This window comes from Crocuta crocuta, unplaced genomic scaffold (genome assembly GCF_008692635.1).
Source record: "Crocuta crocuta isolate KB4526 unplaced genomic scaffold, BGI_CrCroc_1.0 scaffold112, whole genome shotgun sequence".
Taxonomy (NCBI): domain Eukaryota; kingdom Metazoa; phylum Chordata; class Mammalia; order Carnivora; family Hyaenidae; genus Crocuta; species Crocuta crocuta.
The window spans coordinates 3,520,684-3,545,458 of NW_027528818.1; the positions used below are offsets into that span (position 1 = coordinate 3,520,684).

Consider the following 24,775-nt stretch of genomic DNA (forward strand, 5'->3'; position numbering starts at 1 on the left):
TTTCCCTTAAAATTCTTTGTTCTCTTGTGATTCACATGAAAATCATTTTGTGGGCCATGTTGAAGTCAGGAATTGTTCCTTGAAATGAGATCAGCATATATATATTTTTTCATTGGCACTATTTTTATAGTTATAGGAACTTTAAGAAGCTCTTCTGGGGAAAAATAGACTTATTATCTCATATCTATTATTAAATGGCTTTTAAAGGCTATGAGGCAGGCCTATTATTAAATTTCAAACCAACCTAGTATCTTTAGCTGATGAGGTTTAGCAACTTGAATTCCACTTCCCTGTTACACTGTGTATGATGCTATTTTCACAAAGTGAGGGACAAGTTCTGAGATATGAACTATCAGAGGAAGAAGATACACAGATGATATTTTTTTAAGAAAGAAAAAAGGACCTCTGATTTTATTGTTCAAATTTTCTGTAAAATAAATATCCACCTGGACTTTTGCAGTTACCTCTTAATATCAAAAATATGAAATCTTTTATTATATATAGTTAAGGACTATTCATGTAATAAAGATAGATAATTTAAACGGCAGGATAAAATGGGAAATTGTTCAAAGGAGGCAAATAAGAATGATCAGACTGTTATCTAAGAGTTTTATTTCTGTTGACTATTTGTTTTGTTTTTCTGTGTATCTGCAAACAGTACATTTAAGTTAATTATAACTGAATTTTAAAAAGTACGACTGTCACACTCAAGACTGAAGATAGTACTTTAAGTGTGTACCATTCTTCTACATGGCAATGAGAAACAGTGAAATCTGGCCATGTGTAGCAACATGGATGGACCTTGAGGGGGTTATGCTGAGCGAAATAAGTCAGGCAGAGAAGGACAAATATCATATGTTTGCACGTATAGGAGGATTAGGAGGAACTTGACGGAGGAACAAGGGGGAGAAGAAGGGCGGAAATGGTGGGGGAAAGGGAGAGAGGCAAACCATGAGAGACTCTTGAATGCTGACAAAAACTGAGGACTGATGGATGTGGGGGGAGAGGGGGGATGGGCATGGAGGAGGGCACTTGTGGGGATGAGCACTGAGTGTTATGTTAAAACTAATTTGACAATAAACTATTAAAAAAAAAAAAAAAAAGTGTGTACCATTCTTCATTAACTAAACTAAGACACCAGGAAATGTGTTCCGAAGCGTACCAAGACCTATCTGCCATTTTTGTCATAATTGCAAGTGGCATTCAAGGATGCAGGGCCAAGGAGATAAATCTAGCAATTCCAATACTGTGATATTGGTAAATGATAATTATCAAGTAATATTTGCAAAGCACTAACTCCCAATAGTTGTGATTTTGTGACTTCCAGTAAGAGTGTGGTATTTAAAAATGATAGTGATTAGTGTAAAGTATGACAGAAACAATTTCAAAGTTAAGGATTATATAGCTGTATACAGCATCTCCTTATTTTAGATTATGTGACAAACTAAACATATCTGTAGCTGAGGAGCACAGCTGTTTTCTTTTGCTTAATTAAGTTCATGTAAACTCTGAGAATAACATTCAGCAGCTACTTTCTAATTGTTTACTTCAGAGTCACTCTTTGGTCATTCATGAACGTGGGACCATTCCAATGTGGGGATGGAGGTTTCCCCACACCACCTATTCTCCAACTCCCCACAGATGCCGACTGAATGTCCTAAATTTTAACTCAATTGTAACATTATTTACTTGGAGATAGATTCCAGAGGTTAAGGGCTCTGTCCACAAGACAGCCTTTCACTTCAGATGCCAGTCAAAAGTCCAGCTTGTTACCTGTACTTTGGACTCTCTGGCTCTAAATCAAAGGTTCCCCTCTCCTTGCATTTAATTAATTTGCTAGAGCTATTCACAGAATTAGGAAAACATTTTATTTACTAGATCACTGGTTTATTATAAAAGGATATTAACAGCCAGATAGAAGAGATGCACGAGGCAAGACATGGGGAAAGTGTCCAGAACTTCCATGCTTTCAGAACACCTCTCTCCCAACATCTCCACATGTTCACCAACATGGAAACTCTCCAAACCTAGTTCTTTGAGTGTGTTTGGGGTTTTTTAGACTTCATTACATAGGCATAATTGATTAAATAATTGGCCACTGAGGACTGAAGTCAATCTCCAGCTCTTCTCCTCTCCCAGGAGGCAAGGTGGAGAGGACAGATAGAAAATTCAGACCCCCTAATTGTTATGCCCAGATCGCGATCTCCCCAAAATCCCAAGACCACCAAGGAGTCCGAGTCACGTACGCAAAAGCAAAGGGCTTTATTATGGGCTTAAGCTCAGACTCCCAGACTTCACCAGCGTATGGATCTGTGCTGAGAGCCTCGAACAAGGGCAGAGTAGGGTTTTTATGGGGTTTGAGACGGGGGAGTTACAGAAGTTGTGACACGGGAACAGTGATCCAATCATAATAATTCAACATCATTGACAGCGGGTTTGACCATACACATTGTCTAGAGTATTCGTTACTTTTGGCAGGATCCAATTACAACATTTAGAGTACCTTTAAATTCAACCAATCACAGAGCGAGCCTAGGGTCTTGTTCGGCGACTAACAGGTTAACTTTAACATTAGGTAACAGTGTCCTATCTATAGTTTCTATCTCCAGGCCTCTCCCTTAACAATGTGGAGGGTGGTCGCTGGCCTTTCCTGATTGGGTGTTGCAAGGGTGGTTTCTCCTGCCTTGGGCAATGTGTAACCGCCTGATAGTTTCAGGAAAGCTGAAACTCAGACCTTCTAGTTCAGAGGGGAAACTTAAAGCCTGTCATGGAGTCAGTTTGGTTTAGACATTTAGACTTGTGGCCTTACATAATGACTTGGTTGGATTCATTGGCAACCAGTCCCTATCCTTAGGTGAGGTCCAATAGTCACTTTATTAAGCATAAGAAAGGCTGTCAATGCTTAGTAAATTCCAAGGGTTTTAGGACCACTGTGCCAGAAGAGGGAACTAAGACCAAATATTTATTTCCTATTATTGTTAAGGAACAAAAATTCAACTGAGTGATTTAAAAGATCAAATTGACTTTATTGAATGATTCGTAAATTAAGCAGCATCCCACCTTGCAAATAGAAAGGAGTTCTGTAGAGCTACAAAAACGGAAAGATTTTTTTTTAAGGTATAAGGGAATTGGGAAAAAAGGAAATGATTGGCAAAGTAATCCATTGTTTTAGGCAACCTCATCCTAAAGGGAATGGAAGGGGCCTTTTAGTCATAAGCCTTTTAGTGCTGACCAAGAAACTCTATGTTGACTAGTTAAAGGTTATATTCCTAGAGGGCTGAAACTGCAGTTAGATTAGGTATTAAGCTTTGGTTTGCCGATATGGGCCCCTTGACTGACTATTTTGAGCCTGTGGCTGTCTTTTTTATGTTATAAGTCACAATATCAGAGTTATCAGTGTTTAAAAATTAACACTTCAAAGCAACTTCTTGAAGTCCTCAAATGTACAAAGGTTATGTAAGCCTAAATTCTTTGAACATCTACAAAATATGCACATAAAGATCCCAGCTTTTTGAGTAATGGTTTTAATCAAGGTAGGTAGAATACAAAGGCAAGAGACAAGAGAGAGCAAAGAGAGACCTATTTGTTCTTTTAGCATACAGATATAAACCCTACTTATTGTCCCTGCAGAGAAAGCCTCTTGATATTAACGGATTATTAAGGTTGGCTGGCAAGGTAGGGAAATGGGAGAAATGTCTTCTTTTTTTTTAATTAATTAATTTATTTCTGAGAGAGAGAGCCAGCATGAGGAGGGGAGGGTCAGAGAGAGAGAGAGAGGAACACAGAATCTGAAACAGGCTCCAGGCTCTGAGCCAGCTGTCATCACAGAGCCCAATGCAGGGCTCAAACCCACGAACCATGAGATCATGACTTGAGCCAAAGTCAGCCGCCCAACAGACTGAGCCACCCAGGTGCCGTGAGAAATGTCTTCTAAAATATAGATAAAGTGTTCAGTTCTGCTAGCTGTGCTGAGACACAACCTTACTTTTTACTGGACTATTTGAAATATAGTCTCTGAAGTTCAAGAATGAAGAATATTTGGGGGGAGTCTCCTGTGTTTTACCTCCTGGTAACTTCACCCTGGAGAACATATGCCTATATTAGGAAATTGGCTCCTGTTCTGTTGTTTTGTTTTTTTTTCTTTTTCAAATCCTGATTGTTGTGCTAATTATTATGTAACTTTTCCCCTAGAATTTCATATTCCCAATCTGCTTTCTTGTTAACTTACTTTTAGTATCTTGTTTAAAATGATAACAAATGGTAAATAAAATTATTTTAAAAATGATAATTTAATGAAAAGAATGTGAAATAAAGAATCTGATCTAAGGAAACATTGGCTATTATAAGGCTAAATTAAAAAAAAAAAGATTATAGGGGTGCCTGGTTGGCTCAGTCTGTTAAGCAGCCAACTTGAGCTCAGGTCATGATCTTGCAGTTAGTGGGTTCGAGCCCCGCGTTGGACTCTGTGCTGACAGCCGGCTCAGAGCCTGGCGCCTGCTTCAGATTCTGTATCTCCCTCTCTATCTGACCCTCCCCTGCTCATACTGTCTCTCTCTCTCTCTCTCTCTCTCTCTCGCAGAAATAAATAAAACATTAAAAATGTTTTTAAATAAAAAATTTTTAAAAAGGATTATAAACATTGTATTTCCTTTAGTAATTTCACTTCTAGTAGAAGTATGAATCAACAATTCTGAAACTGTTTTATTTGTATACTACGATTAACCAATAGGTAAATATGAAGATAATGAGTGTCAAGTTTCTCAATGTCAGAAAAAGAAGTTAGAAATAAAGAAGGAAGAAAGGCTAAAAGGAATCTTGTGATTTTGAACTGAAATCAGAGTAACAATATGGACTCATGGGTTTTTTGTTGTTAATATAGATATACAGATGTGTGTATGTAAACAAGTTAGTATACATATGTATATTTTGTACCTCTAGCCCCTGAAAGGATGGAAAACAGTGATTTCTAAACACCATTGTCTAGTTAAAAGGACTAGGGTTCTTTGGAAAGCTGGTTGATTCTATAGCTGAGGCAGGGAAAATATAATATTAGAGTCTAGAGTATCTCATGGCGCAAGAAAGTAAGGAAGTGCTCAAAAAACACAACAATGGTGACAACAAATTGTGTGTGTGTGGGGGGGGTGCATACATAAATAGCCCAAGAGCTAACTGAAGGAGCTCCCAATAGACAAAACTAGAACAACTTGAACATAAAGATCGTATTAGATCATAAACCAAGGAACAAAATACCCATGAGCCCATATTGATGTTAATAAAAAACTGAATATATAAAAGATTAAAGGAGAAGAATCAACCATTCTTCCCAGAAGAATTCCAGTTAATAAGTGTGGAAGGAATAAGGGAAGTGGAAAATCACCATTCAAACACAGAAGTAAAAATTGCCTTAGACAAGATTTATCACTAGATGCTAAAATGAATGGGTGCAAGTTAAACAGGAACAAGATATTGCATTGTCTTAAAATATCCCTCTGTCTATATTTAGTAACTTTACAGTGAAGAATCAACTGTAAGTAGTGGCTGTCATCACAAAGTTAACATCAGGTAATACATAACAACATACTCCCTGTTATAATTCACTGAGAAGGGTATATTGGCTCAATCATATCCTAGTCGATAGTACAGAACTCCAATCTAATTATGAGAAAACATAAGATAAACCCAAACTGAGGGACAGGGTACAAAATAAGTGACCAGTGTTCTTCAAAAGTGCTAAAGTCAAAAATGAAAGACCGAGGAACTGTCATAGATTGGAGGAGACGACATAATAGCTAAGTAAAATGTGGAATATTAGACTGGTTCCTGAAAGAGGGTGTTAGTGGAAAAACCAATCCTAACATATTATCTACTTAATTTAATATCAGAGTACAAGATTAATTTCTTAGTTTTAATAATAAATCTATGACTACATAAGATATTAACATACAGAGCATGTGTGAAGGGTTTACAGAAGTCTCTAATTTTGCAACGATTCAGGAAATCCAAAATTATCTCAAAAATAAAAATTTTCAAAAGTGTTTAAACAACAATAAATATGTTATATATGTGTGTATATATATATATACATATATATATATTACATGGTGTATAACATGGTATTTTGTTATATATATACATAGTGAATGATTACTACAGTCAAGCTAATTAACTTATTATTCTCCTAACAGAAGTTTATTTTTGCTTTTTGTTTTTTAATATGGTGAAACTTTGGGTGTGTGGTAAGACATTTTTAAAGGATTTTTTAATTTCTGTTTTAGACAGCATGTTAAAATTTAATTCAAATTTTATAGAACCATTGAGAAGAATTTAGTCATAAACTTTTTTCTTTTATCGTAGCAAGAATATCTAACATAAGACCTAACTTCTTCACAAAATGTTAAGTGTCCAATACCTTCTTGCTGACTGTGGGTACAGTGTTGTATATCACCTATCTAGAGCTATTTAACTTCCTTGACTAAAACTTTTTGCCATTTGATTAGTAACTTTCCTTTTCCTTTCTCTACCAGCCACTGGCAACCACTATTCCACTTTTGGTTTCTATTAATTTGATACTCACTTAATTTTAGACACTTCATACAAGTAGAATCATGTGTTGTTTGTCTTTCTGTGCCTTATTTCACTTAACACAGTACCCTCAAGGTTTATGCATGTTGTCACATATTGCAGAAGTTCCTTCTTTTTAAAAGCCAAATAGTATTCCATTGTACATATATGGCACATTTCCTTTACCCAGTCACCCACTGATGGATATTTAGGTTGCTTCCACATCTTGGCTATTATGAATAGTGCTTAAATAAACATAGAGGTGCTAATAGGTCTTTGAGATCCTTATTTTGGGTCTTGTGTAAATACCCAGAACTGGGATTGCTGAACTATGGTAGTTCTATTTTTAACTTTTTGAGGAACCTCTATACTATTTCCCATAGCAGCTGAACCAAAGTTTGGTTTTGCATTCTGTGCAAGGATTCAAATTTGTTCACAACATTGTTAACACTCACTGTCTTGTTTTTCTTTCTTCTTTCCCCTCCTCTTCCTTTTCTTCTCCTCTCCCTCCTCCTCCTTCTCCTTCTTCTTTTGATAGTAGCCCTTTTTACAGTGTGAGATGATATCTCATCGTAGATTTGATTTGCATTTTCCCTGGAAATTCATAACATTTAACATTTGTTCATACAACTGTTGACTGTTGACCATTTGTAGTTTTCTTTACCAAAATGTCTATTTAAGCCTTTAGTCCAACTTATTTTTTTGTTTTTATTTTTTTAATGTTTTTTATTTATTTGTGAGAGAGACAGACAGCATGAGCAGGGGAGGGTCAGAGAAAGAGGGAGACACAGAATCTGAAACAGGTTCCAGGCTCTGAGCTAGCTGTCAGCACAGAGCCCAATGCGGGGCTTGAACCCACGAACTGTGAGATCATGACCTGAGCCAAAGTTGGACGCTTAACCGACTGAGCCACACAGGCGCCCCACCTTTTGTACATTTTAAAATCAGGTTATTAATTTTTTTTACTACTGAGTTATAGGAGTTCACTATATATTTTGGAGATTAACTTCTCATCAAATACATGGTTTGCAGATATTTTCTCCTTTTCAGTCTGTTATTTCCTCACCTGTGCAGAAGCTTTTTAGTTTGATGTAGTTTTGCTTGTTTTTGTTTCTCTTGTTTATGATTTTAGTGTCATATCTATGAAATAATTATAAAGACCAATATCATAAAACTTTTCCTCTATGTTTGTTTCCAGGCATTGTATAGTTTTAAGTCTTATGTCTACGTCTTTAATTTGAGTTGATTTTTGCAGATACTATAAGGATCTAATTTCATTCTTTTGCATGTGAAAAATCACAATTTCACTTATTCTTTTATAAAATGCAGTCTATGGTTGGATATATTCAGCCTCATCCCATGAATATATTTATATTTCAGATTCCAATGTTTTTCTGGAGAGTGTTTATAAACTTTTTAAAAACTTCTCCAATTACAAAAATAATACCATGGGGTGCCTGGGTGGCCCAGTCAGTAGAACATCCTACTTCAGCTCAGGTAATGACCTCATGGTTTGTGAGTAGGAGCCCCACATTGGGCTTTGCACTGACAGTGCAGAGCCTACTTTGGATTCTCTGTCTCCTTCACACTCTGTTCCTCCCTCATTCACATTTTCTCTCTCAAAAATAAAGATTAATTTTTAAAAGAATAACAATACCTTGTATGATCTATTAAAAAATAAGACAAAATGAATTGAGCTCCCAAATATTTATTTATTGGCATTTATTGAAAACCTACAACATGGATGATACTGAGGCATTTGAATGTTCTTCTGTTAATATTTGAAATATATGAGGAGGGTGTAAGTATCAGAGCCTTTGCTTTTGGGCCAAGTGACTGAATGGCCACTCATTTGGGAAAGTGATCTACTGCACTGTGGATAGAGGGAAGCTAAGACTGAAGAGGCAGTAGCAATTCTGGCAGGAAATGAAAATAAGAATTAAGATAATTAACATTGATAAGAGAGAATAAAATTTGGTAGAAGAGTTGTTAGAACTAACCAGGTAAGAGGCACCTGGGTGGCTCAGTCAGTCAGGGATCCAGCTTCAGCTCAGGTCATGATCTTGCAGATTGTGAGATCAAGCCCCACGTCAGGCTTTGTGCTGACAGCTAGCTCAGAGCCTGGAGCCTGTTTCAGATTCTGTTTCTCCCTCTCTCTCTGCCCCTCCCCTGCTTATGGTCTGTCTGTCTCTCTCTCAAAAATAAATAAACATTAGAAAAAAACTAATCAGGTAAAATGTGGAGGGAAAGGGAGAAATTGAAAATGATCTTGATATGGGGCGCCTGGGTGGCTTAGTCGGTTAAGCGTCCGTCTTTCGCTTAGGTCGTGATCTTGCGGTTCGCGGGTTCGGGCCCCGCGTCGGGCTCTGTGCTGACTGCCAGCTCAGAGCCTGGAGCCTGTTTCAGTCTGTGACTCCCTCTCTCTCTGACCCTCCCCTGCTCACGCTGTCTCTCTCTCTCTCTCCTAGAAATGAATAAAACATTAAAAAAAAAAAAAGAAAGAAAATATCTTGATATTTTGAGAGTTTTACTCTGGAGGGTTTAAAACAATGTGGTATCTGTAATGGTCATAGGATACTGGGAAGAAAGAGTAGGTTGAAAGAGTTAGAAAAAGTGAAGCTTAATAACTGATTGCAATTCAGAAATGTTCATAAGACAATTAGGAATTGGATTGTTTAATGTGGAAAAGGTCAGAACTTGCCAGAAATAGAGATTTTGTAGGGTTTGGTAAAAATATAGTGTTAAAACTCTGAAAAAGATGAGCTTATAAGTAGAAAATAGAATGGAAACAAGTAAAAGTCATAACTTTGGATATCAAAGAATTTGTTTATAACTTTGGAAGTTCTTGGGGTGCCTGGGTGGCTCAGTTGGTTGGGTGTCCAGCTTTGGCTCAGGTCATGATCTCACGGCTTGTGGTTCAAGACCCACGTCGGGCTCTGTGCTGACAGCTAGCTCAGAGCCTGGAGCCTGTTTCAGATTCTGTGTGTCTCTCTCTCTGACCCTCCCCTGCTCACGTTGTCTCTGTCTCTCAGAAATAAATAAAACATTAAAAAAAAACTTTGAAAGTTCTTTATTACAGTTGTATTCAAGAATTACACATGCCTTCATTTACATTTAAAAATAATCAGCTCTTTACTCTGAGGCATGGAGAGTTTTTGAGCAACTTGCTTCTCTTCCTTTACCTGCCACTTCCAAGTTTCATGGTTCCTTCATAGATATCTAGAATTTCCCAGAGCAAAGCAAAGGAACAAAAAGAAAGATTTTGCTCCTAGAAAGTAGCTTCAGAGGGCACCTAGGTGGCTCAGTCGGTTAAGCGTCCGACTTTAGCTCAGGTCATGATCTCATGGTTCGTGGATTTGAGCCCCATGTCGGGCTCTGTGCTGACAGCTCAGAGCCTGGAGCCTGTTTCAGATTCTGTATCTTCCTCTCACTTTGACCCTCCCCTGCTCACGCTGTCTCTCTCTCAGAAATAAATAAAACATTAAAAAAAAAAAAAAGAAAGAAAGAAAGCAGCTTAAGAAATATCCTGGAAATATAGGTGAATTGATGAGACAGACTCCCCGTGAAGCTAGTTCAGCTTAAGTTTATGGTTCTTCCTGTATGTGGGCATCTTACAAGACCCAGCAAGGGGTCCCAGCAACTGGTTTCTGGTCAGGTGTTTTTGCAAATTTTACAAAAGAAAGTTATTTTAACCTCCATTAATTAGGACTGGTCTCTCTTTCTACTCAGATTTCTCCTTCCCTCATTCTTTCCCTCTTGCTAGATGATGTTGGAGAGGGGGATTTTGAATCCAGCAAAAGGCTACGGACAATATAAAAAAATATTGAGTTAGAAATGCATTTAGCTTAGGATTAATGGAATTTGGGCTTAAAGTGACTTAGTCACTTTTGTATATTGTTGGTATTGTTGGGCACCCAACTTTTAGCAGAAATGTATTTCTGATCGTAGCATCATGATGATTTTTCTTTTTGCAATTAGTTTAAATTAACACAGGAACTGAAGACTGAGCTTCCATATCACTTTTCTTTTCAGACTGAAAAGTGTATTATCATGGTAAATAAGCAATAGTTGAAGTGCCATCTTTCTTTGCTTCTTTGGTAGGATAACTTCTTATAGGAAAAATAATCATAGGGGTGCCTAGGTGGCTCAGTTGTTTAAGCATCTGACTCTTAATTTCAGCTTGTGGGTTCAAGCCCCATATGGGGCTCTGCACTGGAAGTACAGAGCCTTCTTGGGATTCTCTGTCTTCTCCTCATTTTCTGTCTCTCTGCCTGTCTCTCTCTCTCATTCTTTCAAAATAAATAAATAAGCTTTTAAAAAAGAAGAAAAAGAATCATAGATAATAGTTAATGCTTACCACTTCTAATTACTTTTTCTGGCTAAGGAAACTAATACATACAGAGGTTAAGTAATTTTCCTAATGTTAGACAACTCATAACTGACTAGGATCCAGATTGAGGGACTCGGGTTCTGGTCACAACTTAAACCCCTGGCTCTCCATCCCTGGGTTAGAAGCCAAAAGACCCTGGGTATAACAAGGTCTTTGGGACTTTAGATGAACCAGGTAATTTATCAAGTTGCTCGGCTTCTCATCAGATAAATGAAGATGGACTGGAAATTAGTGTTGGTAACTTTGGGGTAATGTCATTACCATTTGAGAAAGCTGTGGTCCTTTTCCATAAAGTAGAATACACTTCTACAACTTGAATATATTCATGGATTCCCTGAAACCCTTTTCTTAGACCTAGGTTAAAATCTCATGGACTAAGAAATCTTTAAATTTCACACAAGTCTTACATTTCGCTATATTAAGAAAAGCTAACTTTTAGTTTATTAGTGACTTTTTAAAAGGGCAAGAGATTACCACTCCAGCGATCTATTGAATGATGGTTCAGTATGTACCTTATTGATGGGTTGATTTGGATTGTGTTCTGTGGGGTTTTTTGTTTGTTTTCTGTTTTGTTTTCTTCTCTTATGTGACCTTGACTTCTCTGAATGCTGCTGAAGTCTTTCACTTGAAGACGTTTTTTATTAAGAAAAAATTTTCAGGTGCATTTGGATTGAACTAGTATGAAGAAGCTACAGTGTTTATGTGAAGCTAATGAAATAATTTGTTTTTCCTGTAAATGAGAACTGAAAAACAACCAATGTGGCAATACAAAAAATCAATTTGAAAAGGATAGGCTATGAAATTAGGTTTCTCAAATAAAATGTAGCTTAACAAGAGATGCTCACTCTGTCTTCTTTCTTATGGGGATACTTTTCATTAGAATGTAAAATTGATGGCATGTTTTGAAGCCCTAAACTTAATAAGCATCAAACTTGATGTTTCAAGATGAAGAGACTGTGTTTCATTTTAAATGTATGGATTTTTTATTTAAAAAAAAAACAAAATATCTTTGTAGAAAATAGATCTAGAGGCATTTTGTGTATTTTTTCTATGTCACCTAAGAAAATTGCAAAAGCATGCATTCAAAACTAAGGTTTAGCATACACAGGCAGGAAACTTCTCTATATAGATTTTTTTTTTAATGCACTAGTACTGTTCTGCCCTTGAGCCAAGATGAATTAATAATTTGGGTTTTTTTTCTCTGTAAATTTTCTCTGTAAAGATTGTTCATTATTGTTGAGTTTCAATATGATTGCAAATTAAATGATGCAAAACTCAATAAAGTAAAATACACAAAAGACCAATTAACATGTTATCTCAGTAAGTATATAGAAGAATGAGAGAACATACTGTTCCAGACAGTAGCATATAATTAAGATGTAGTCATAAATCAAAGAAATATTATAACTTGTTTAGGTGCACAGGTGGCTTTTAGAAAGATTGATTAGCTCCTCTTGCTCCCTTGAGATGTGAGTTCATAGTTATTCCTGCAAAATTAAACAGAATAATTTCTCAAACTTCCCACAGTGTGTATGCTTCCATACCGACAGCATGCTGGAGACAAATGTGTGCAAAGTATTCATTTCCTTGTCCATTCCTGTTCCAGATGCTCTCTACGATGTCATCACTGTAGGAGCCCCAGCTGCCCATTTTCAGGGATTTAAGAATGGTGGTCTTCGGAAACTACTCCATAGATTTGAAATGGAAAGAAGAAAGTAAGTGATGACAGGATGCATTAATGATACTGTCTTCCTTTTTGAGAAGTTTGTTTATAAGATTAGGATAAAGACGCTTGGTTCATCATAATGAGCAGTTCTTTCTTCAATTCTGCAACCCATTAAGTAACTTAAAGTTGTTAAAATGACAAAAAAAAAAAAAAACGAGCAGAAATTAAATTAGAATAAATGAAATGCTTGAGTGTATTGCTTATAGAATAGTAGCACTATGCTGGCAGAAAAAATTTCTGGAAACCATGCTTCCAAATTAGATGCATTCTAGATATCTAATATGTGCGTGTATATATAATACATATACATATATATATAATATATAGAATAGAATATATTAAATAAATTCTAGTATCTAGATATACTAGATATATTCTAGTATCAATTATGATACATTGAATGGAATGGTATTCAGGTGGAGATTAAGCTAAAAACAGTCCACTTTAACTGTGAACCCAAAGACACTTAATGGAGAGCATGAATCCTAATTTATGAGTCTAACCTTACTGTTGATTTACATTTTGGCCTAAGGCTGGGCACGTAACTGCCTATCATTTAATTGTGCCATTTGAAAAGAGACATCAACACAGAACTCTATCTGTAAAGTGATGAGATTAAAAGAGGAATTTTATATTCCTTAGGGGAAAGGCATGACACAAAAAGTATTATCACTGTTATTTATAATTTTAATATACTTTCTCGATTTTTTTCTTCATCTACTTTAAAATATTGCATCAGTAGTTTATCCCCCATGTACTCACCCTCAGGTACTGAGTTTATCTTATAATACCCTCTGGCTATGACTCACAAACACCATAAAGAGTATCGTTCGGGTATGAATGGTAACTTTCCTTTCCGTTTCAAGTCATTACTCTTCTTAGATTAAGATCCCAAAGTTGGAAAGTTACGGGAAAATAGTTACTCTTAGTCATAGTTGGAATAGTAATACTATTAGAAAATCTATCTGAGTGGCAAAACCATATTTTAAGTTTTATCGCATGTATCACATAACTCATTTTCATTCAGTGTCTAGATGTTCAGGAAAAAAACATTCAGGTAAGTTAGGATTGAATAAGTTACATTCTATTATATTAATCTTTAAACTAATAATACATATTTATATATTTTTCTTGTTTTAAGGAAATTGACTTTGGTACAGTACTATTAACTTAGTGATAGTCCTTATTCCTATTACTCCAGGTTTCATTTTTGTGTTTGGTTGGTTGGCTGTTGGTTGGATGGTTGAGAGAGTAGCGATAGAGTTCTTTGAAATTGTATCACAAGTGTAGATTAAAGTAACTATTATCAAAATAATCATAAAGGACTGTTCCATTACCACCAAGAAACTCCCTCGGTGATTCCTTAATAGTCGCACCCTCCCCCAAAATCTTCTGCTTCAGAAAACTGTTCTGTTGCTTTATTATTTCAGCAGGGAGTAGAAATGAGAATTGCACGCAGGGTGTCCGAGAGGAGGCTCACCTCCTATTTAATTCATGGAGGCTAGAAGTCAGTTATGACAGACTTCACAGGGCAAGGATGCCATCTCTTTACTGAAATGGAAATGGAAGTAGAATATAGATTTCTGTCCATGGGCTTTACCAGGGAGGGGTGTTTCTCACTGACCTCCTGCTGCACCATTCTTTGAGTAGGGGAACAAACTGCCATTTTTATAATATCACCCCTAGATCAGACAAACATGATTAAGAGGTTTTTGTTCTGTTTGGCCACCCTTTACTAATCCTTTGGCTTTTCTTGGTCGCCATTTTTATTTGGCATTTTACTACATTGCTGGGATGTGTAGAAGACAAGGAAAAAAAAAAAAACTATGGAACTCACTGTCATGTCATTCCTTAAGTCTTGAGGCACCTAGTCAATCTGCTTTCATTTCTCCACCTCTTAGATTTGTCTGATAAATGACTTATAGATTTTGTCCAGAGTGATTTTTGTAATTAGAGAAGTAAAATAGATTGTGTTTACTCCATCTTTCCTGGAACCAGAAGACTCTAATCTTGAGAATTCGCCTAATCTATTTGCTTTCCTCAGTCAAATTTTTGAGTTTATAACACAGCTGAAAGACTGAAAACTGTCCACAGGGCTATAAAATCTAGTTGAGCATGTAAAGAATTGACATGTGATGATAAATGGAGACTAACCATGCAATTTCATAAAATATTACTGTTTGTTACTATTAAAGACAAATGTTGGGTTGTGTGTTAGACTCTGAATAATATTTTTTGAGTGTTAAATATCTGCATGAATATCTGGTTCCTTCACTATTCTTCACATCTCACTGGGAGGTTTATATATATATAAAATCACCTGCATGCACCCCACACACACATATACGTTTCTAAGGATCAAATTTAAAATAAAAGAGAAAAGTATATTCAGTGCTTATAAACATTGATTTGCTTTAGGTTTTTCATATGTGTTATATATCCCATTGTATTACTGATGACTTTATTGATAAAAAAGAACAAGATTTTTTAATTAAAAAAAAACAATTTGATATAGATCTCAAAAGTACTCCATAGGGAAGTGATATAGGACAAATATGGCTTGCTGAGGCAAATGAGCAGATGAGCTTGGTATCAGCCTGGCCATCAAGTAAAGGGGTGATCTAAACAAAGACTTTATGCCTAAAGTGATATCATACTATGCAAATTTTTTTTCTGCAGGCTTTCTCAACAACAAATACTGCATCTGTCAGTCAAAAGCAATAATAGAGAAGTAAATATGAATACATGAAATGTGTAACTTGTACGTTTATTTACATTTGGAAGTGCAGAAAAACAAATGAAGTGAAGGAATTTTCTTTACTTCCTTTCTTTTGATACCTCCTGAAAAAATAGCCAAATATTTTAGGTCAGGTTTTTAGGCGAGTTTAGGGGAGCTACCACAGCCATTTTCCTACTTCACCTTCATCTGTTTTCTCCTCAGCTATGCTGATGAAATACTGTCATCTGAGAACAGATGTAATTTATGTGTCTGTTCCTCAATGATATATTTTTTAATGAGTACATTGACCACACAATGAAAAGCATTTTAATATAAGAAAGCCTTGCTTATAACATTCATATAATGCAATTCAGATCACACAGAAAAAGTGTATGTTAAAAGCTACAAGATGATTAATTAGGAAGAGTAAACTTTGTAAAACACAAATATCTGAGTATATTACTCCTCTGCTCAGAATCCTTCAAGGAGTTCATGCTCATCCATTGGCCATTCAAAGCCCCATGATCTCACCCCACCAAGTTTCTGCTTTTCTTAAATGCTATACAAACTGTTTCCTTAATGGACTTCATACTTTCCCACCTCTTATTTCCTTACTCTGTTCCCTTTTACAAGAAATTCTTCTGTTTTTATCTCTGTACTATTTTCTGTTTCTTTCTGTCAAAACCATATACATGAACCTATTCAAACTTGCACACATCATCCATCCTAAGGTTTTACCTTTTCCATTATGTCTTTCTAATTTCCAGGTTGATTTGACTCTCTATCCTAATATTTTATTTTTACTCTGCTTATAGCTTTATTAGGTCATAGTAATGATGTATTAGGTTTGTTCTTGTCTGGTATTTCTGTAACAGTTTTTGATTTCCGTAATGAAGAGACGGTGTCTTCTTAAAATTTGGACCTTCTAAAGTACCCCACAGAGTACTTGGCATTCAGGTTCAAATTCAGCAGGCATTGGAATTCACACATGAATCAGATACAGCCTCTGGTTTAAACTGCTGCAACTTCAGTGGGAGATCAAGTCTCACAAATAATCATAATACAGTAGGATCAATATTACATGCAGGGGTTATCAACCTTGGCTGCATATTACAATTACCTTTGGAGCTTTAAAAAATTATCTAGGGGTGTCTGGTGGCTCAATCAGTTAAGCATTTGACTTCAGCTCAGGTCATGATCTTGCAGTTCTTGAGTTCAAGCCCCACATCAGGCTCTGTGCTGACAGTTCAAAGCCTGGAGCCTGCTTCAGATTCTGTGTCTCCCTCTCTCTCTGCCCTCCCCCTGCTTTCTCTCTCTCTCTCTCTCTCTTTCTCTCTCTCCTCTCTCTCTCTCTCTGTCTCAAAAATAAATAAACATTTTTTGTTTACATTAAAAGGTTTTATCTATGGCAAGATAGCACCCCAGACCACTTAAGTGTAAGTCCTGGGATTGGAGCCCAGGTATTGGTGTGTTTTAAAAGCTTCCCAGGTAAGATGAACATGTAGCTAGAGTTGAGCACCACTGAGACAGATGTAAGTGAAAAGTGCTAGAAGACTGAGGAAGGGTGTGGAGAATAGAAACAGGAATGGTGACACAAATGAGTTGAACTTTAAACATACATAGAGCCTCAATTGATATGTACCAGGAGAAAAGAAAATCTATGCAAAGTTGTATTTGTCAAAATAAAAAAGAAAAATATTACAATTTGCTTACTAGAACTTTGTGTTTAAAGAATCTTGACTCATTAAACAGTTGCAAAACAGAAGCAAAGATGGGAGTGAAGATATACAAATTTTGATCTGAGAAACCTTGGGCCTGAGTAACATGCAAACAATTAAAATTGAGTGTATTATAAGGGTTTTCGTGTTGTAAACATGAGATTTATCTGAGCCAAAACCCTAATTGCACGTATATTTTTTAAAGACAAAAATTAGGATGTGTAAGACATGTCTTTAATAGTTACATCAAACATCTACACGTCCCTGGAATCAGTGAGTTACCTGGAAGCTACTGAAAGCTTGTAGATTTCTCCCTCAAAATATGATCGTTTTTTTCCTTTTGTTATTATTTAAAAGAAAGGGGGGAGTTGCCACAACAATACGTATTTTGCCACTTTGATCATTTCTGATTTCAGCAGGAATTTCAGACTCAGCTGGAATTTTGGAGTAGGATCATGACCTGAAAGCATTAACCTTTCTTTAAAATGAAAAAGTACCTCATGAAAACCAAGAGCCTTTATAAAGAAGAAAAAGTACCAGTAAGGGGCAGTGTCACCTTTTGTTTGAGAATATTAATTCCCTGTGATCTGTCCATTCACTTGGAGCCAACTCAGAACTAACTCCCTGCAAAGACAAGGTCCCATGCCTGCCTCTAAGAGGAGGTGCCTTGGTCTTGCCACTCCTCTCCCCAGGTGCCCATAATCAGAATTTACTACCCCACAATTTGAAACAGATGAGAGAAAAAAATCACTTGGAAAAGTCATAAAGACAATGAACTAAAATTTTACTGGCAGGAATATTGTAGGCTCTCCTTGAGCCTGTAACAAACTGAGTCTATATTAGGATTTGGGGAAATTTTCTGAAGGAAAGCAGAACATTAAAGCGAGGAGTAAAACAAATCAGTCTTACCTTTAAGAGATCGAGGATTATATAATCATATGACACAGACTCTGAGGAAGACTTTCCTGTTATAAGAACAACTACAAGTAGATATTTCCGCATTCTCTATTATAAATAGGAGACTTCTTGGGTAAAAGGAAAAATACTGCATTAGAGAAGGAAGCTCTGTGTAGTCTCCAGTATAGCAGGCATTTAATTAACCAGAAATGGGAGAACTGGATGTAAAACCTCATACCACTACCTTTGATTCATATTCTTCTTACACTACTTAATTTGTGGAGATAAAACATAAGTTAACATTTTTAGTTAGTAGTGTAGAGCTGAGATGTCTAAGCAAATCTGTCCAAGTTTTCCAACCTGTCCTTTTTTGTACTCTTTCCAGTAACATATGAGCAGACTAGGCAGCAGTTATGAAAATATTTGTTTTAAACCCTTCACTTTCATGGGTTTAAGGCTGAGATTCTTTTTTTTTTTTTATGAAAGAATGAGTGATTCAAATATATTCAGTGAAAGCAGTAAGACTGCATCTGTGATTTGATTTAGGGAGCCAATTATTATTGTTTTTTTTTTTTTTCCTACTGAAGCCTTTCTCTGTCTCTAGCTTGATCTCCAGATTTCTTCCATAAATTTGTCTTGTCACTCCCTGGCAGAGCAGTTTAGTCTGAGATCACAGCTCTGTGATCTGTTTAGTATTTTGTAAGCACCAAGAGATCATGTCATATGTCTTTTCAGTAGAAGTATTGTTGATCTTTCAATAATGTATATATATTTTTAAAATAAATTTTTTGAGAGAGAGAGAGCGAAAGAGAGAGAGAGTACTAGTGGGGGGTGGGCAGAGAGAAAGGGAAATAGGGAATCCATGTTTCCTATGCATGGATTCCATAGAATCCATGCACTCTATGCTGACATCAGGGAGCCCGATGCAGGACTCGAACTCAGGAGATGTGGGATCATGACCTGAGCTGAAGCCATAAGCTTAACCAACTGAGATACTCAGGCACTCCTCAATGATATAGATTTTTAAAAATATTTTCTATTGACAATTTTATTTTTTAATTTTAATTCTACTATACTTAACTTGCAGTGTAATATTAGTTTCAAGTGTACAATATCAAGTGTACAATGATGAGTTCATTCCTTAATGCCCATCACCTATTTCACACATCCCCCTAACCCACATACCCTCTGGTAACCATCAGTTTGGTCTCTATAGTTAAGAATTTGTTTCTTGGTTTGCCTCTCTCTCTCTCTCTCTCTCTTTTTTTTTTTCCCTTGGCTCTTCTGGTTTGTTTCTTAAATTTCACATACAAATGAAACCATAGGAATTTGCCCTTCTCTAACTGACTTATTTCACTTAGCATTATATTCTCTAGCTTCATCTATGTCATTGGAAGAAGCAAAATTTCATTCTTTTTTATGGCTGAATAATATTCCATTGTGTGAATAGATCATATCTTCTTTATCCATTCATCTCTAGATGGACATCTGGGCTCCTTCTATAATTTGGTTACTAAAAGTAATACTGCTATAAACATAGAGGTACATGTATATATTTGAATTAGTATTTTTGTATTCTTTGGGTAAATACCCAGTAGTACAATTAATTACTGGTTCATAGAATAGTTCTATTTTTAACTTTCTGAGGAACCTCCATATTGTTTTTCACAATGACTTCACTGGTTTGCATTCCTACCAACAGTACAAGAAGATTCCTTTTTCTCCACATCCTCACCCACTTACTCTTTCTTGTGTTGTTGATTTTAAACATTCCAACAGGTATGAATGTTATAAAAAATGTTATATATATATATGAGTGTTATAAAAGTGATAGCTCATTGTAGTTTTGATTTTCATTTCCCTGATGATGGTTGATATTGAGCATCTTTTCATGTGTCTGTTGGCCATCTGTATGTCTTCTTTGGAGAAATGTCTGTTGTATCCTCTGCCTATTTTTTAACTGGATTATTTGCTTTTTGGGTGTATGTTTATTGGCAGGTATAGAAAAGTCAAAAGAAAGATTAAAATTACCTATAATCTCCCTCCTCAACAAGATAGTTACTGGTGTCTTCTAGTTTGTTTTCCCACATGTAATTTACAGTTTTATTTTTTTCTATTATGAACTTAAAAATTCAAAATGGCTTAAGATGGCCAATTCTTCAATGGACATTAATTGAATGTTCTACAGTGAAAAAAATATCTGTGTGTTTATGGTTCTTTGGAAATCATGCTCAGTCTAACAAAGCTAATCTATTTTAACATATCAGTCTTATGGGGCACCTTGGTGGTTTAGTCATTGAGCGTCTGACTTGATTTTGGCCCAGGTCATGATATCATTGTTTGTGGGTTCAGACTCCCTGTTGGGCTTTTCTCTCTCCTTCTCTCTCTGCCCCTCCCCCAGTCTCTAAATAAATAAATAAACAAATTTAAAAATAAAATATCAGTTTTATAGGTTATAGCTAAATTTCATGTCTTGTTCACTTCCAAATGGATTTTCCTTCCTTTTGGAAAAAATACCGTATATCACACACACACACACACACACACACACACACACACACACACACTTCATATCATGCAGGCCCTGTAGAAATAAAGAGTAGGTGTTAATGAAATCCCTATCCATTCTTTTTTTTTTCTTTTGAACCAGCAACTGGCAATGTGTTATTTTCAAGGAGATAACAATTTCATTCTTTGTGCAGATTATAATTTGATTCCTTGAGGGTATGTTTTCTTCCACCTATGATTTAGTCTTCTCCAGCCACTTTTAGCTCTCTGCTCAGTTCATATTTGAGCAAATAGCAAGCTAGGTCTGCCAGCACTATGTACCAGGTTTTCCTTCTCCACGTGCACTTCCCTGCATGTAGCCAGCTCCTTGTACAACAACCTCAAGTCTTAAAAAGTAAGTGCTTTTTATCTCTTATACATTTATAGTTTGGAATAATAAGAGAATAAAGTGTGTTTAAATAAATAGTCATGTTGAGACTTGAGCATACTGTACAAACTAAATGATTAGGCTTGCAAGGCATTCAACTGCATGTGACACAAGGAAATAGAAAGGCTTTTCTAACTTGCATATGATACTAAATGAATTTGTAATGCAGCGTTTCTCCTTCTTTATTCTCTTTTTAACTATACAAAAATAAAATTTGCTTGTAGCACACAAATTCATAGAATAAAGAAGCATATAAAGAGAAAAGCCTACCTGTTCCCTTATCTCTTCCTAGAATAAACCAATTGGAACAGTAAGTATATTTCCCTGTGTAATTTCTTCTAAGCATCCAACCATTTGAATTTTCAATGGCAATGACTCAGTCCTCAGTCTCAGGTTCATGGGAATGTTATGTCGGGACTTTTCCATAACTAAGTTTTATTTTTCTGACCCCCATTCTGAAATGAAAGGCAGAAACTTTCATTTCAGACAATTCATAGACTCCAGTCCCTTAATGGATTAAATCATGGCTTGGGTACTTAGTAGCTCTGTGACGTTAGTCAAATTGCTTCACCTTTCTATAACTAAGTTTCCTCATTTGTGGTGTGGAGATATTACTTGGCTCATAGGGTTGTTCTCAAGATTTTGTGACTTCATACACACCAAACATTTTATAACAGTACCTGGCATATAATGAGGGCCTAATAGATATTAACTATTATTTATGAAAAATATATAAGCAGGTATATTTTCACTCAGAAAAATGTTTTCACAATGCTTCATTTCAGTTCATGTTCAGATCTCATTTTTTTCTAAAAGCTATGTAGGATTTTATTTATTGAATGTAGCATAATAATCTAGTCAATTCAATATTGATGGTGATTTAGATTATTCTACTTTTTTTTCCTATAACCACCTGTGTCTATAGGATATACCCTTATTTTATATCCCTGAAAATCTGTATTTGTTTTTGATAAACTCCTAGAAGTTCTTAGTTAAGGTGGTTAAGTTTTCAAGATGTTGCCATGTTGTCTTCCAAAAAAGTTGTGTCAATGTGCATAAAATGCCTAACTGCCCACATATTCTCAAGTACTGGGCTTCTGACACCATCTCCTTGTTAAGCCCAGGTCTGGCTCATGAGGTCCAGAGATACATTTAGAACCATCTAGAAGACAGCTCTGCATTAGTGGTATCATCCAAATTCTTCAATGTCAACATATTCACTCATCTCTCAACCCTTTTCCCTCAAACTTCTCTTTAGAATATCTTTTCTAGATAAAAGTCAGCACCATTCACCTAGATGTTCAACTTAGAAAGCAGAAATCCTTAACTGTTTTTCTTCCTTTGCTTCCACTTCCAAAAAGGAATGAAGTAAAGTAAAATAAAATCAGTGTTATCAATTCTCCCTTCTGTTTTCCAAGAAATCATTTATTTCAGTAATAAATTATGGGTCATTGTAACTCTAACCCATGGAATTACCAAATTTTAAGTATTCTACCACCAAACCTCTTAATCATTCTCTCTCTTTCCAGAATGGCTTTCACCCAATCTATTTTTCTCACAATGGTTGGAGTAATATTTCCAAAAGGCAAATAGAATCTTGTGAGTTCATGATGTTGAATACTTCATAGCTGTCTTTTACCTGTAGTATAAAGCTCAGGATGCCTAATATATTCATGTGTTATCTCGCCCCATGTTCTTCTAAATTTTCATCTCTCATACCCTTTATATGAACTGGACTAAACTAGCTCACCTTCAGTGCCACCTGCAAGTTTTCTTTGACCCCTTGTCTAGATCACTTCTACTTTAAACCTCCTGTGTACAATCATCCCTAATTGTCTGCCTTCTCCCCTGGACTGTGTGTGTCATGAAGACATGAATTGGGCATCTGGTTTACCATAGTTTCCTCAGGAACTAACTTTTGTTGTTGAAGGAGTGAGTAAAAGAAGTGAAAGGATTGCCTGTCACAGGAGTATCTCTCCTCTGCCTGAAGAGATCAGTGTGACTGCATCAGGTAACAGAAATACAGGGAATGTTTGTGGAGTCAGGAAACAGAAATGGAGTCGGAAACAAGTAGAAATACAAAACAGATATTTGTAGAAAATATTCCAACTTGACAATGAACTATAAAAGAAAATAAATACATACATACATACATACATAATAAATGTGAAAAAAAGAAAATATCTCATAAACTTTAAAAACAGCCATTTTTCAGGGATGCCTGGGTGGCTCAGTTAGTTAAGCATCCAACTCTTGATTTCAACTCAGGTCAGATCTCACAGTTCATGAAATCCTACCCAACTTTGGACTCCACACTGGGCATGGAATCTGCTTGGAATTCTCTCTCTCCCTCTACTGCTCATGCTCTCTATATCTCTCTCTTTAAAAAAAAAAGCCATTTTTCAGATTTTAGAATGTTTGCATTTGTTTGTGCCTCACTAGGAAGGCAAAGTATACTTTTATGTGTTCTAAAAGGAGATAGGTGATAAATTTTATAAAAATAACCCAACCTAAAATCTGATTCAACATTTGTAATGCAATAGTGACTTTAACATTTTAGTTGGTGACATTTTTCCAATCACTTACCCGAAAGCTTGTGAAGCCAAGTGTGATCTGAAGTGTAGGCAAGAAGGTACTGTATGCAGTGTGACAGTTCAGAATTCGTACAAATTGAATCTTTCCTTTAAAGAAATGACTTTAATTGTAAATGAAAATAAGTTTGTTAAATGACCTAGAATTTATAGTGATAATAAATTTGGTGAAGAGAAAAGTGTCTGAAATGATAAAATACATCATCAATTGTAATTTGAGGATTTCAGAAAACCACTGAACTTCTCACTCTCCTGTTTCCTTGTTTGAACTGTGGATGTGGCTGATTTCTTTTGAAATCATTAGATTGTTAGAAAGTGTGGTTAAAATCGTGAGATTTTAAAGGTAAGACTTATTAAAGTATATTTCTCAGGAAGATAATGTGACTTTATAATTAAATATTTTATTTCACCATTATTAAAATACAACTTCTGGTCATATCTGGGAAGAAAAAGTTAATCAACAGAAAGATTAGCACTTAGAAGATAAAACGTGAAATCTAATAAGCAAATTAGAGAGAGAAGCCTTTCTTAAAAAACTAAATATGAAAAAATAATATGGTTTAAAGACTTATTTTCTGTAACAGTTGTATTTCTCCTTCATTGTAAACTGAAAAAAAATTAAATCATGGCACTGTTAGGTCACTTCAGCTGGTATGCATTTCATCCAAAGAATAACTTGTACTCAGGTTAAACACTGAATAATTTTCAGCATATTTTTAAAGCTATTTGGGGCGCTTGGGTGGCTCAGTTGTTTGACTTACTAATTCTTGATTTTGGCTCAGGTCATGATCCCAGGGTAGTGGGATTGAGCCCTGTGTCAGGCTTTACCCTAAGCATGGTGCCTGCTTAAGATTCTCTCCCCCTCTCTCTTCCTCCGTGTGTGTGTATGTGTGTGTGTGTGTGTGTGTGAGTCCCTCTCTCTCCTTCCCCCACTCTCCCTCTTTCTCCTGCTCATGCTTTCTCTCAAAAATAATAAAGTAAAATAAAATAAAAGCTCTCTATTAGCTTAGATATTTAATATCCATTGTCTCAAAGGGAGCAAACAGCAGAAAATAGAATCATCTACAAGTAAATTCCTAGAAAATAAAAAGCACTGTATTTTCCAGAGCTTTAAAAGCTAACTATAGAATATCTCATTCTTTGCAGAATTATAGTAAAAGTACTAACTTGAGGGAGTTATGTATGGGATACATAAGGAAAAAGATATGTATGGGATCTATGTCATGGAAAAATCACAC

General features: G+C 35.8%; 1 protein-coding gene across 2 annotated transcripts in view; it reads left to right on the forward strand.

Annotated features, from left to right (window-relative positions):
• Positions 1-24,775, forward strand: part of INPP4B (inositol polyphosphate-4-phosphatase type II B) — a 367,279-nt gene that overhangs the window by 198,799 nt on the left and 143,705 nt on the right. For both annotated transcript variants that reach the window (XM_077755934.1, XM_077755935.1), the window contains exon 11: positions 12,558-12,666. In XM_077755934.1, coding sequence (XP_077612060.1) covers positions 12,558-12,666 — 109 coding nt within the window. The remainder of the gene's footprint in view (positions 1-12,557; positions 12,667-24,775) is intronic.